This window comes from Balaenoptera ricei, chromosome 12 (assembly GCF_028023285.1).
Source record: "Balaenoptera ricei isolate mBalRic1 chromosome 12, mBalRic1.hap2, whole genome shotgun sequence".
Lineage (NCBI taxonomy): Eukaryota > Metazoa > Chordata > Mammalia > Artiodactyla > Balaenopteridae > Balaenoptera > Balaenoptera ricei.
The window spans coordinates 43068570-43082680 of record NC_082650.1 but is presented as its reverse complement, the minus strand read 5'-3'; the positions used below and the strand labels follow the sequence as shown (position 1 = coordinate 43082680).

General features: G+C 37.4%; 1 protein-coding gene across 8 annotated transcripts in view; it reads right to left on the bottom strand.

The window, feature by feature from the left end:
- Positions 1 to 14111, bottom strand: part of CEP85L (centrosomal protein 85 like) — a 273038-nt gene that overhangs the window by 98785 nt on the left and 160142 nt on the right. For all 8 annotated transcript variants that reach the window (XM_059941329.1, XM_059941334.1, XM_059941336.1 and 5 more), the window contains one exon: positions 3219 to 4006. In XM_059941329.1, coding sequence (XP_059797312.1) covers positions 3219 to 4006 — 788 coding nt within the window. The remainder of the gene's footprint in view (positions 1 to 3218; positions 4007 to 14111) is intronic.

Genomic DNA, 14111 nt, shown 5'->3' with positions numbered 1-14111 from the left:
GAGGCTGGCTCAGTAATTATTTAGAACTGAGTTCTAAGAGGAGTGACACTTCCATGTTACAATACTAAACTTTTGAGGGTGTAAAGGGAGAAAGGAGGTTCTGAGGATCAATTGAGATAAAACACTCTGACAGCTACAAAGTTCTAGATAAATTTATGGTGATGTTAGATTGTGACTCTCAGCCAAATTCCTTTTCTTTGTTGTAAATAGTTTTCTTTTTTTTTTTTCTTCACAGTGACAAACAGTTGTCCTTGAAAATCATACACATTCTCACAATTTATGAGATGGGATAATTATTATTAAGCCTCTTCCCTTTATGCAAAAATTAGACTAAAAGGAAATCACTGTTTTTAAAGAGACTTCAGAAAAGACAAAGATGAGAGCTTTTAAAATACAATATTTAGAGGCTCCAAGGAGAAGGTATTTAAGAATTTTTTTTCTGTAGTAGTCCAAGAGAATTAGAAGAGAAGCGGTCATTTAAACACTGCAATTAAAGTGTCTAGGTTTTCCTTACCTGGTTTCACCTTTCTACTATGAAACTTAAAAGCACTATAAAGAGACCATCCCAAAGAAGGTTAATCAAAAAGTAGGGTTTTCCAAGCACAAGCAAATTTTGTCCCTTATAGCCTTCTTCCTGTACCACGCACTAAGAAGATTTAAAAATAAGTTTTCTCCACAAAGCACCTCCAAGCTCCCTACCCTCTCTGCACTGCTTCAAGGTCGGGGAAAACTTCAATTACAGAAGAGGGTCCTCCCACCAGAATGGAAGAAGGAATGAATTAGTACTTATTCCTTTAAATTCACTCAACTCTTGCAGTTACCTCCCTATTGCACCTACTGTTCTGCAGGTTGGAGCAGAACATTCAGCCCCTACCCTCACCACCCCAGGCCGCTCCACTTCTGTGTAGACACCAGCTGCAGAAGCAACTACTTGAACCCTGCTCTCTTATAATCACAAGCATCTGAGAACTAAAATATGGTAGTATTTGATAAATTAGGTCTCCTATCTTTCAACTGCTTGAATAGATAAATCACAAATAAATCTGGTTAAATTGCTCTTTTCTGATTTGTAATTCACACATCATAATGATACTTCTGTTTGGTTATGCAATTTAAATATATATAATCAAGATGATAAGAACTATGTCCAAAACAAGAGTAAAGAAGGCACATACGATGTGTTAAGGGTTCTCCTGTGAATGTAGCACATTAGGTTATGCGTATGTTTTGGAGCTGCACTCAGATTTGTGAGGTTCCTAGACAAGTGATTTCCTTATCCTTTCATAGAATATATTCCTTTAATCTTTGTTATTTTTTTATTAGTAATTGTAACGATTAGTAATCTTAAGTTTTTGCTCTAGGGAAATTTTACAATTTTCGATGGAATTACTTTGTTTCAGAAAATTCTGGCAACAGAAAAAAAATTGGATGATAGAATTTATGAAAAATTTTACAAATAATTGGTTTCCCAGTTAAAATGAGCTGTAGAAAATTACCATGGAATAGAAAACATTTCCAGATCAAGAAATTTAAACATTTACATGTTACATTAGGGGGTACACACCATTTTTCTTTTATGTAATATTATCGCAAAGTGCTTTCCTTAAAATGATTAATAAATCCTGACATCCAATTTAATTTTTTAAAAAAGCACATCTATTTTATAAACCTAAATACATACCAACCACTACCAAAGCTTTATAAATGACTTTAGTTACACCTTCTCATTTTATAGATGTAGAAACCGAGAAGAAACATATATATGGCAAACAGGTACATGAAAAGGTGCTCAACATCACTAATCATCAGGGAAATTCAAATCAAAATCACAATGAGATATCACCTCACACCTATCAGAATGGCTATTATCAAAAAGACAAGAAATACCAAGTGCTGAGAAGAATGTAGAGAAAAAAGAAACCTGTACACGTTGGTGGGAATGTAAACTGGTGCAGCCACTATGGAAAACAGTATGGAGGTTCCTCAAAAATTAAAAAGAGAACTACCATATGATCCAGCAATTCCACTTCTGGGTATTCATCTGAAGAAAATGAAAACACAAACTCGAAAAGATATATATGCACCCTTATGTTCATTTCAGCTTTACTGACAATAGCCAAGACATGGAAGCAACCTAATTATCCATCAGTAGATGAATGAATAAAGAAAATGTGCCATATATGTGTGTGTGTGTGTGTGTGTGTGTGTGTGTGTGTGTGTGTATGGAATATTACAATAAACAATGGAATGTTATTCATCCATAAAAAGGAAATCTTGCCATTTGTGACAACATGGATGGACCCTGAAAGCATTATGCTAAGTGAAATAAGTCAGACAGAGAAAGACAATTATGTTTTTAAAACAAGCAAACAAAAAATCACAATCATATATACAGAGAACAGATTGGTGGCTGCCAGAGGCTCGGGCTGGAGGGTGGGTAAATGGATGAAGGAGATCAAAAGGCACAAACTTTGTTATAAAATAAAAAAGTCACAGGGGTACAATGTACAGCATAGTGATTATAGAGAATAATGCTGTATTGTATATCTGCAAGTTGCTAAGAGTAGATCTTAAAAGTTCTTATTACAAGGAAAAAAATTTTGTAACTACGTATGGTGTTGGATGTTAACTAGAGTTACTGTGGTGATCATTTTACAATATATACATATATTGAATCATTATGTTATATACCTGAAGCTAATATGTTATATGTCAATTATATCTCAATTTAGGAAAAAAAGAAAAAAAGGAAAGAAAGAAAAACTCAGGCCCAGAGATACTAAGTATTAAGTGACAGGTAGAGAATCATCCAGACTCTGAATCTGATAAAACAAAATCCAAGCCTTCATACACGCAAGTTAATGTTCTTTCTAGTATATCATGCCAGCTCCTATGTTTCTGTTTCAACTATTGAAACAGAATTGAGTATTTTTTGCTTTGTTTATGTTTATGTCCATTTAACAAATGAGAAGGAAAATAAAGGCCAAGGCAGGTACAGGTTTCAAGTTTTCCGTGTTAATCAGTCTCAAATATTTTTTAAGCTTTGTTTACCAACGCAATACTTTTAGAGTTTATAACATTTATGCTTATTATCCTGCAGGGGAAAGGAAAAGCAAAACAATCTGTGCCTATGGACACACTGTCATATGCTTACTTCAAGTGCGCTTGTACTCATAACATCCACTGGAGGGAAGCAAACACTAGACTTTGAGCCTTACCTGCATTGGTGTTTCACTTTCTTGTCGAAACCCTTCAATTTGCTGCTGCTGCCAAGGAGCTAAACTGTGAGAGTCCTCTGTAGTTCTACCTTCCAAAGGGTTTGTCCGCAACTGCTCAGTAAGCCACATCTGCGTCCTCACAGAAGGCTGAATGGGAACTCCACCTACTGCTTGTTGACCAAGCATTAAATATTTCGGCGGTTCAAAAGCCTCTGAGCTTGTCATAATGGGCTTGCTTTCAGGTAAGGCACTATATGTCATGTCTAAGGCCTGTCTCCTAGGAATGGAGGAAGAAGCTCTAAAGTCCTCTTTGCTGCAGCTCTCAAATTTATATTTGTTGTCCAGAGTTGATGGTCGTGTTTTATTTATTTCCTTGTCCTCTAGCTTAAGCATCTCCATACTGTCATGTAAACAGCTAGGTCCAAGTGTCCTTAGTTGTGATGTTAAAGCCTTGTCTCTCCCTGTCTTTTCTAAACCTCTCCTTGACTGTTCTGTGTGCACAATGCCACCCTGGCTGCAGTTACCTGGGACAGTGAGTTTGGATAAAGATGACCATTTCCGGAGAGGCCGGAAGTCCTTCATGTCTAGTGAAGAGTCCTGCTCCCCCCTACTGTGGTTTCCCAATGTTTGCATAAGGCTTATACTCCATTTTGAGCCATCTGATGTCAATGATTCCCTATGTTTGGAAACTGAAGCGCTGGAGTTAGATGGCATGACATGGGCAGTAGGAAGAGTAACCAATGATCGACTAGGCTTAAAAGATAATGTGCCACTTGAAGTTGAATGATCTGGAAAGAAAAAAGAATGCCAAATTAGTTGTAATTAACAGAAAAAAAAAAAAAAAAAAAAAAGAGGCAAAATGTAAAATGCCAAAACAAAAATCTGAACATGGTTTCCCAGCACAAGTTTTTCAGAGGCACTTTTATCAAAATGAGGGGCTTATTATTGTTACTATTATTATTATTATTCCTTTAAGTTTATCTGAAACAAATCAAACATACTTTCAAATATCATTTTCTAAAAATGGATACATAACAAAATATATGCTCATCTGCCATCTACTTACAGATGAAAAATGACTGGAAAACAGGTTTATATTCATGATATTTAATCTAAGTATTGTGCCTTAAAAGAAAAATCCATCTCCCCACTGAAAGGTCTTATTCATGATCTATCACTGAAGCCTCAAACACAACTTTATTAAAAAATCGTATCTCTTAGTGTCTTTCCTCAACTGTGGAAATATAGGCCCAATATGAACATTTTAGCACCTTTCAAACTACAATTCAAATTAGAATATGGGTAAAGGTGCTCCTGCAATAATGGGAAATAATCCGAAAGTGTTCTAGCAATATATTTGCAGATACATAGTAGTTCCTACACTCCCAATCTCCCTAAATGGCATCATCAATAATATATTTCCCAAGCTAGAACACTTGGAGTCTACTTTGATTCCTATCTTTCTCTGCACATTTACTAAATCCCCACGTTGTACATTTTTACTTCCAAAATGATTACATAGTTACTGCCGTAGGTCAGGCCTTCACATAATACTATCCTACACATAGGAACAGCGGTAGTAGGCTCTACGGAAGCCCAAAGGATAAATAAGGGCCTCTATACTCAATGGACTTACTATCAAGTGCCAAATTATCATCAAATATATGAAATTAAAATCAAAGATTATCATTTTTTATCACATGATATCTAGAAAGGGGATAGCGATTTGAAATGTAGGGGGAGAGGAGGTGGGTGGTGAAAGGCAACTTTTACAGTTTTTTCTGTATCTTTCCATATTGTTTTACTCATAACAGAATATATTTAAATATTAGTTGTGAGCTTTGATATTGTTTTAAAGAAATAAAGTAATGGAAAAAGAAATGTTGAGTAAGTCATAAGAAAATTCAGATGAGAAAGACCCAGGCAAACTAATTCAAAAATGGAATTCCAATAGGTCTTTGCACAGAATTTATTCACCTGGAGATGAAAGCGGAAAAACATTATAGATGAAAGAATACAAGAAAAAGTAATATAGTAGACATTTACCATTTAACAGTTTCCCATCAGCTTCTGCAGAACCTTTTCATACTCAAGAAAATTCCCACATTATAAGCCCAACCTCCCAAAATAAATTTTAGACCTTAAATTCCCAACATACCCTGCAACTATGATACAGACATTCAGAAGGACCTGCACAAGGTTTCAGTTTGGAAGTGAGTCACATGAGAAAACAGGCTCAGTGTGGAGCTACCACGTTTGGCAACAGCAGAGGCATTAGCCCCCAACAATGACAGCAGCAGAGGTGGCCAAACCAAGTTCTGTCCGAGAAGTGGCTGCAGTTGGGCAGCACTGGTGGTTTCCTCCAGTGGGGCCAGAGAGTGCCAGTTCTCAGAGGTGACTGAGGCATATTACCTGGAAGCTTAACCTTAAGCCTGGCTCTCCAGCCCTCCTCAAAAATTCTGAGTTAACCAAATGCCCTTAAATAAATTCCTCATCTGCTCAATCATCCAGTCAGCTTCTTCTACTGATTCAGAACACTAACTGATCCAAGTATGAAGGCAGGAGAATATGGCCTCAAAAGAAGAAAAACAGGGGCTTCCCTGGTGGCGCAGTGGTTGAGAATCTGCCTGCTAATGCAGGGGACACGGGTTCGAGCCCTGGTCTGGGAAGATCCCACATGCCGCAGAGCAAGCCCATGAGCCACAATTACTGAGCCTGCGCGTCTGGAGCCTGTGCTCCACAACAAGAGAGGCCGTGATAGTGAGACGCCCGCGCACCGCGATGAAGAGTGGCCCCCGCTTGCCACAACTAGAGAAAGCCCTCGCACAGAAACGAAGACCCAGCACAGCCATAAATAAATAAATAAAAAATTTTTTTAAAAAAAGAAAAACAAATTATCCCATTTATCTGCAGTATGCAGTAAGTATCAAGAAAAGCTGCTCAAGATAATTCTTGAAAGGTAAATGTAAAGCAGAGCTGTGCAAATCTTCAAATGCCCTGCTACAGAAACAGCCTACCCTTCATTCAGCAAGAAATGTGACATACCAAAAGTTTCCAAACAAAGGAGCAAGTGATATGACCAAAACTGTACTTAAGATGATTATTCCAGTAACTGCTGAGGACAAATTAATGCAAAATGATTGGCAGCAGGAAGATTAATGGATTATTATGGTAATCAGTAGAAGAAGGAAATAGAGAGGAATATGCTACTGAAGGTCAGTTCTAAATAGAAATAGGACAAATGACCCCAAAATTCTATGGAATATTTGTATTAATATATTACAGCACTATATCTACATCTATATATGTGTGTTTGTGTTAATATCCCTAAAGGAATATTTGTATTAAAATCATCATAGCCTCTTAAAAATATCTTCAATTCTTTAATAAACAAAAAATGGGTTTTACATCAAATTTAAAAATTTCAGACTTTTACATTTTTAAAAAGCTGTAAGTAAAGATAGTGTAAAGGCTAAGTGTAATATTTTTGAAATCAGCATTTTTAGATTCAAATCCTGGCTCTACCACTTAGTAGTCACATGCTCAAACAAGTTATTTAACCTTCTTGCATCACAGTTACCTCATCCATAAAGTAAAGAGGACAACAGTGAAGATTACATGAAATAATACATGTAAAGGACCCAGAAGAATTCCAGGCACAAAAGCAAAATGTTCGCTATTATTACACCATTGAAATAGCTACGGGGGACCTTCAAGATGGTGGAGGAGTAAGACATGGAGATCATCTTCCTCTCCGCAAATACATCAAAAATACATCTATGTGTGGAAGAACTCCTACGGAACACCTACTGAATGCTGGCAGAAGACCTCAGACTTCCCAAAAGGCAAGAAACTCCCCACATACCTGGGTAGGGCAAAAGAAAAAAGAAAAAGTGGAGACAAAAGAATAGGGACAGGACCTGCACCTCTGGGAGGGAGCTGTGAAGGAGGGAAAGTTTCCACACACTAGGAAGCCCCTTCACTGGCAGAGACGGATGGATGGCGGGGGGGAAGCTTCAGAGCCACGGAGGAGAGCACAGCAACAAGGGTGCAGAGGGCAAAGCGGAGAGATTCCCGCACAGAGGATCGGTGCCGACCAGCACTCACCAGCCTGAGAGGCTTGTCTGCTCACCTGCCGGGGCGGGCGGGGGCTGGGAGCTCAGGCTCGGGCTTCGGAGGTCAGATCCCAGGGAGAGGACTGGGGTTGGCTGCGTGAACACAGCCTGAAGGGGGCTAGTGCACCACAGCTAGCCGGGAGGGAGTCTGGGAAAAGGTCTGGAGCTGCCGAAGAGGCAAGAGACCACTGCCTAAAATCATAATAAGTTCACAGACACCCCAAAACACACCACTGGACGTGGCCCTGCCCACCAGAAAGAGACAAGATCCAGCGTCATCCACCAGAACACAGGCACCAGTCCACTCCACCAGGAAGCCTACACAACGCACTGAACCAACCTTACCCACTGGAGGCAGACACCAAAAACAATGGGAACTACAAAACTGCAGCCTGCGAAAGGAGACCCAAACACAGTAAGTTAAGCAAAAGGAGAAGACAGAGAAACACACAGCAGATGAAGAAGCAAGGCAAAAATCCACCAGACCGAACAAATGAAGAGGACATAGGCAGTCTACCTGAAAAAGAATTCAGAGTAATGACAGTAAAGATGATCCAAAATCCTGGAAATAGAATGGAGAAAATACAAGAAACGTTTAACAAGGACCTAGAAGAACTAAAGAGCAAACAAACAATGATGAACAACACAATAAGTGAAACTAAAAATTCTCTAGAGAGAATCAACAGCAGAATAACTGAGGCAGAAGAAGAGATAAGTGACCTGGAAGATAAAATAGTGGCAATAACTACCGCAGAGCAGAATAAAGAAAAAAGAATGAAAAAATTGAGGACAGTCTCAGAGACCTCTGGGACAACATTAAACACACCAACATTCGAATTATAGGGGTCCCAGAAGAAGAAGAGAAAAAGAAAGGGACTGAGATAATATTTGAAGAGATTATAGTTGAAAACTTCCATAACATGGGAAAGGAAATATCCATCAAGTCCAGGAAGCGCAGAGAGTCCCATAGAGGATAAATCCAAGGAGAAACATGCCAAGACACATATGAATCAAACTATCAGAAATTAAATACAAAGAAAAAATATTAAAAGCAGCAAGGGAAAAGCAACAAATAACATACAAGGGAATCCCCATAAGGTTAACAGCTGATCTTTCAGCAGAAACTCTGCAAGCCAGAAGGGAGTGGCAGGACATATTTAAAGTGATGAAAGGGAAAAACCTACAACCAAGATTACTCTGCTCAGCAAGGATGTCATTCAGATTCGATGGAGAAATTAAAAGCTTTACAGACAAGCAAAAGCTAAGACAATTCAGCACCACCAAACCAGCCTTACAACAAATGCTAAAGGAACTTTTCTAGGCAGGAAACACAAGAGAAGGAAAAGACTTACAATAACAAACCTAAAACAATTAAGAAAATGGTAATAGGAACATACATATCAATAACTACCTTAAATGTAAATGGATTAAATGCTCCAACCAAAACACACAGACTGGCTGAATGGATACAAAAACAAGACCTGTATATATGCTGCCTACAAGAGACCAACTTCAGACCTAGGGACACATACAGACTGAAAGTGAGGGAATGGAAAAAGATATTCTATGCAAATAGAAATCAAAAGAAAGCTGGAGTGGCAATTCTCATATTAAAAAAAATAGACTTCAAAATAAAGACTATTACAAGAGACAAAGAAGGACACTACATAATGATCAAGGGATCAATCCAAGAAGAAGATATAACAATTGTAAATATTTATGCACCCAACATAGGAGCACCTCAATACATAAGGCAAATGCTAACAGCTATAAAAGGGGAAATTGACAGTAACACAATCATAGTCGGGGATTTTAACACCCCACTTTCACCAATGGACAGATCATCCAGAATGAAAATAAATAAGGAAACACAAGCTGTAAATGACACATTAGACAAAATGGACTTAATTGATATTTATAGGACATTCCATCCAAAAACAGAATACACTTTCTTCTCAAGTGCTCGTGGAACATTCTCCAGGATAGATCATATCGTGGGTCCCAAATCAAGCCTTGGTAAATTTAAGAAAATTGAAATTGTATCAAGTATCTTTTCCGACCACAATGCTATGAGACTAGATATCAATTACAGGAAAAACTCTGTAAAAAATACAAACACATGGAGGCTAAACAATACACTACTAAATAACCAAGAGATCACTGAAGAAATCAAAGAGGAAATCAGAAAATACCTAGAAACAAATGACAATGAAATCACGAAGACCCAAAACCTATGGGATGCAGCAAAAGCATTTCTAAGAGGGAAGTTTATAGCAATACAATCCTACCTCAAGAAACAAGAAACATCTCAAATAAACAACCTAACCTTACACCTAAAGCAATTAGAGAAAGAAGAACCAAAAAAACCCCCAAAGTTAGCAGAAGGAAAGAAATCATAAAGACCAGATCAGAAATAAATATAACCCATTAGCCAGACTCATCAAGAAAAAAAGGGAGAAGACTCAAATCAATAGAATTAGAAATGAAAAAGGAGAAGTAACAACTGACACTGCAGAAATACAAAGGATCATGAGAGATTATTACAAGCAACTATATGCCAATAAAATGGACAACTTGGAAGAAATGGACAAATTCTTAGAAAAGCACAACCTTCCAAGACTGAACCAGGAAGAAATAGAGACTATAAACAGACTAATCGTAAGCACTGAAATTGAAACTGTGATTTAAAATCTTGCAACAAACAAAAGCCCAGGAGCAGATGGATTTACAGATGAATTCTATCAAACTTTTAGAGAAGAGATAACACCTATCCTTCTCAAACTCTTCCAAAATATAGCAGAGGGAGGAACACTCCCAAACTCATTCTACGAGGCCACCATCATCCTGATACCAAAACCAGACAAAGACGTCACAAAAAAAGAAAACTACAGGCCAATATCACTGATGAACACAGATGCAAAAATCCTCAACAAAATACTAGCAAACAGAATCCAACAACACATTAAAAGGATCATACACCATGATCAAGTGGGGTTTATCCCAAGAATACAAGGATTCTTCAATATACGCAAATCAATCAATGTGATATACCATATTAACAAACTGAAGAAGAAAAACCATATGATCATCTCAATAGATGCAGAAAAAGCTTTGGACAAAATTCAATACCCACTTATGATAAAAACCCTCCAGAAATTAGGCACAGAGGAATCCTACCTCAACATGATAAAGGCCATATATGACAAACCCACAGCCAGCATCTTTCTCAATGGTGAGAAACTGAAACCATTTCCACTAAGACCAGGAACAAGACAAGGTTGTCTACTCTCACCACTATTATTCAACATAGTTTTCAAAGTTTTAGCCACAGCAATCAGAGAAGAAAAAGAAATAAAAAGAATCCAAATTGGAAAAGAAGTAAAACTGTCACTGTTTGCAGATGGCATGATACTATACATAGCGAATCCCAAAGATGCTACCAGAAAACTACTAAAGGTAATCAATCAATTTGGTAAAGCAGCAGGATACAAAATTAATGCACAGAAATCTCTTGTATTTCTATACACTAATGATGAAAAACCTGAAAGAGAAATTAAGGAAACACTCCCATTTACCATTGCAACAAAAAGAACAAAATACCTAGGAATAAACCAACCTAAGGAGACAAAAGACCTGTCTGCAGAAAACTACAAGACACTGATGAAAGAAATTAAAGATGATACAAATAGATGGAGAGATATACCATGTTCTTGGATTGGAAGAATCAATACTGTGAAAATGACTATACTACCCAAAGCAATCTACAGATTCAGTGCAATCCCTATCAAACTACCAATGGCATTTTTCACAGAACTAGAACAAAAAATTTCACAATCTGCATGGAAACACAAAAGACCCCGAACAGCCAAAGCAATCTTGAGAAAGAAAGATGGAGCTGGAGGAATCAGGCTCCCCGACTTCAGACTATACTACAAAGCTACAGTCATCAAGACAGTATGGTACTGGCACAAAAAGAGAAGTACAGATCAACGGAACAGGACAGAAAGCCCAGAGATAAACCCATGCACATATGGTCACCTTATCTTTGATAAAGGAGGCAAGAATATGCAATGAGGAAAAGATAGCCTCTTCAATAAGTGATGCTGGGAAAACTGGACAGCTACATGTAAAAGAATGAAATTAGAACACTTCCTAACACCAAACACAAAAGTAAACTCAAAATGGATCAAAGACCTAAATGTAAGGCCAGACCCTATAAAACTCTTAGAGGAAAACAAAGGAAGAACACTCTATGACATAAATCACAGCAAGATCCTTTTTGACCCACTTCCTAGAGAAATGGAAATAAAAACAAAAATAAACAAATGGGACCTAATGAAACTTAAAAGCTTTGGCACAGCAAAGGAAACCATAAATAAGATGAAAAGACAACCCTTAGAATGGGAGAAAATATTTGCAAACGAAGCTACTGACAAAGGATTAATCTCCAAAATATACAAGGAGCTCATGCAGCTCAATATCAAAAAAAAAACAACCCAATCCAAAAATGGGCAGAAGACCTAAACCGACATTTCTCCAAAGAAGATATACAGATTGCCAACAAACACAGGAAAGGATGCTCAACATCATTAATCATTAGAGAAATGCAAATCAAAACTACAATGAGGTATCACCTCACACCAGTCAGAATGGCCATCATCAAAAAAATTTACAAACAATAAATGCTGGAAAGGGTGTGGAAAAAAGGGAACCCTCTTGCACTGTTGGTGGGAATGTAAATTGATACAGCCACTATGGAGAACAGTATGGAGGTTCCTTAAAAAACTAAAAATAGAACTACTATATGACCCAGCAATCCCACTCCTGGGCATATACCCTGAGAAAACCATAATTCAAAAAGATTAATGTACCACAATGTTCACTGCAGCTCTATTTACAATAGCCAGGACATGGAAGCCACCTACATGTCCATCGACAGATGAATGGATAAAGAAGATGTGGCACATATATACAATGGAATATTACTCAGCCATAAAAGGAAACAAAACTGAGTTATTTGTAGTGAGGTGGATGGACATAGAGACTGTCATACAGAGTGAAGTAAGTCAGAAAGTGAAAAACAAATACTGTATGCTAACACATATATATGGAATCTAAAAAAAAAAAAAAAAGGTTCTGAAGAACCTAGGGGCAGGACAGGAATAGAGATGCCGATGTAGAGAATGGACTTGAGGACATGGGGAGGGGGAAGGGTAAGCTGGGACGAAGTGACAGAGTGGTATGGACATATATACACTAACAAATGTAAAATAGAGAGCTAGTGGGAAGCAGCTGCATAGCACAGGGAGATCAGCTCGGTGCTTTGTGACCGCCTAGAGGGGCGGGATAGAGAGGGTGGGAAGGAGACGCAAGGGGGAGGGGATATGGGGATATATGTACACACACAGCTGATTCACTTTTTTATAAAGCAGAAACTAACATACCATTGTAAAGCAATTATACTCCAATAAAGATGTTTTAAAAAAAAAGAAATAGCTAAAATAAGTGATATGTTCAGTATAACAGGCAAAAGGCTAAATATCCATACTGTACAAAGAACTCCAAAAAAAAAAAAAACCCAAAAACAAACACCTAACAACCTAATTTTAAAATAGGCAAAAGAAATCAATAAGCAAACCACAAAACAAAACAAAACAAAAGCAAATAAAGAATACATGTTTAACGGAGGCAGCCTAGGTGTTCGCTGACAGATGAATAGATAAAGAAGATGTGGTACATATGTACAATGGAATACTACTCAGCCATAAGAAATAATGAAATCATGCCACTTGCAGCAACATGGATGGACCTATAGATTATCATATTAAGTGAACTAAGTCAGAAAGAGAAAGATGAATATCATATGATATCACTTGCACGTGGAATCTAAAATATGATACAAATGAACTTATCTACAAAACAGAAACAGACTTGCAGACTGTGGTTGCCAAGGGGGGTGGGGAGTAGGGGGTGGGAGAGGGATGGATTGGGAGTTGGGGATTAGCAGATGCAAACTAGTATATATAGAATGGATAAACAAGGTCCTACTGTACAGCACAGGGAACTATATTCAATATCCTGTGATAAACTGTAATGGAAAAGAATATGAAAAAGAATGTATAAATGTATAACTGAATCACTTTGCTGTAGAGCAGAAATTAACACAATATTGTAAATCAACTATATTTCAATAAAATAAATTTTTTTAAGAAGTTTGTTTTTCAAAAAAAGATGTTTCAACTCACTAAATAGTAGAAGTACATTCCCTATCATATTCATAAAATTATTAAAGGCTGCTAAGATCCTACGATGGTAAGAACATAAATAGTTATAGCCTTTGGAAGAAGAGGGGCAATCTGTCTGTATACATCAATATTTAAAATATGCAAACATATAAGGAAATATATGTATACATGTGCATATGTATATGTAAATACATATATATTCACGGGCAGAGAAATGATCTAGAGGAATATACCCCAAATTTAATAAACAAAGGTAGAAAGAGGAGAAAAGGAGAAAGATGCTTTCACATTTTATTTTACACAACGTCTTATTTTAATTACCATTTGGCCAAAGTTCTGCAAAGGTGTTTTATTTTGTGACCTCAGAGAGTTTGAAATATCTCAAAGAACACTGTTACTAAAGTATGAATTATGTATCAGGTGACTGTCTCACTTTCCATGTCACAGCTGAAACTTCCGAGACCAGAGATCACTAATCCTGGGTGCTACTTTTATCTGATAACGTGCTAACTTCCTGTCTACCTTGGTAGCTC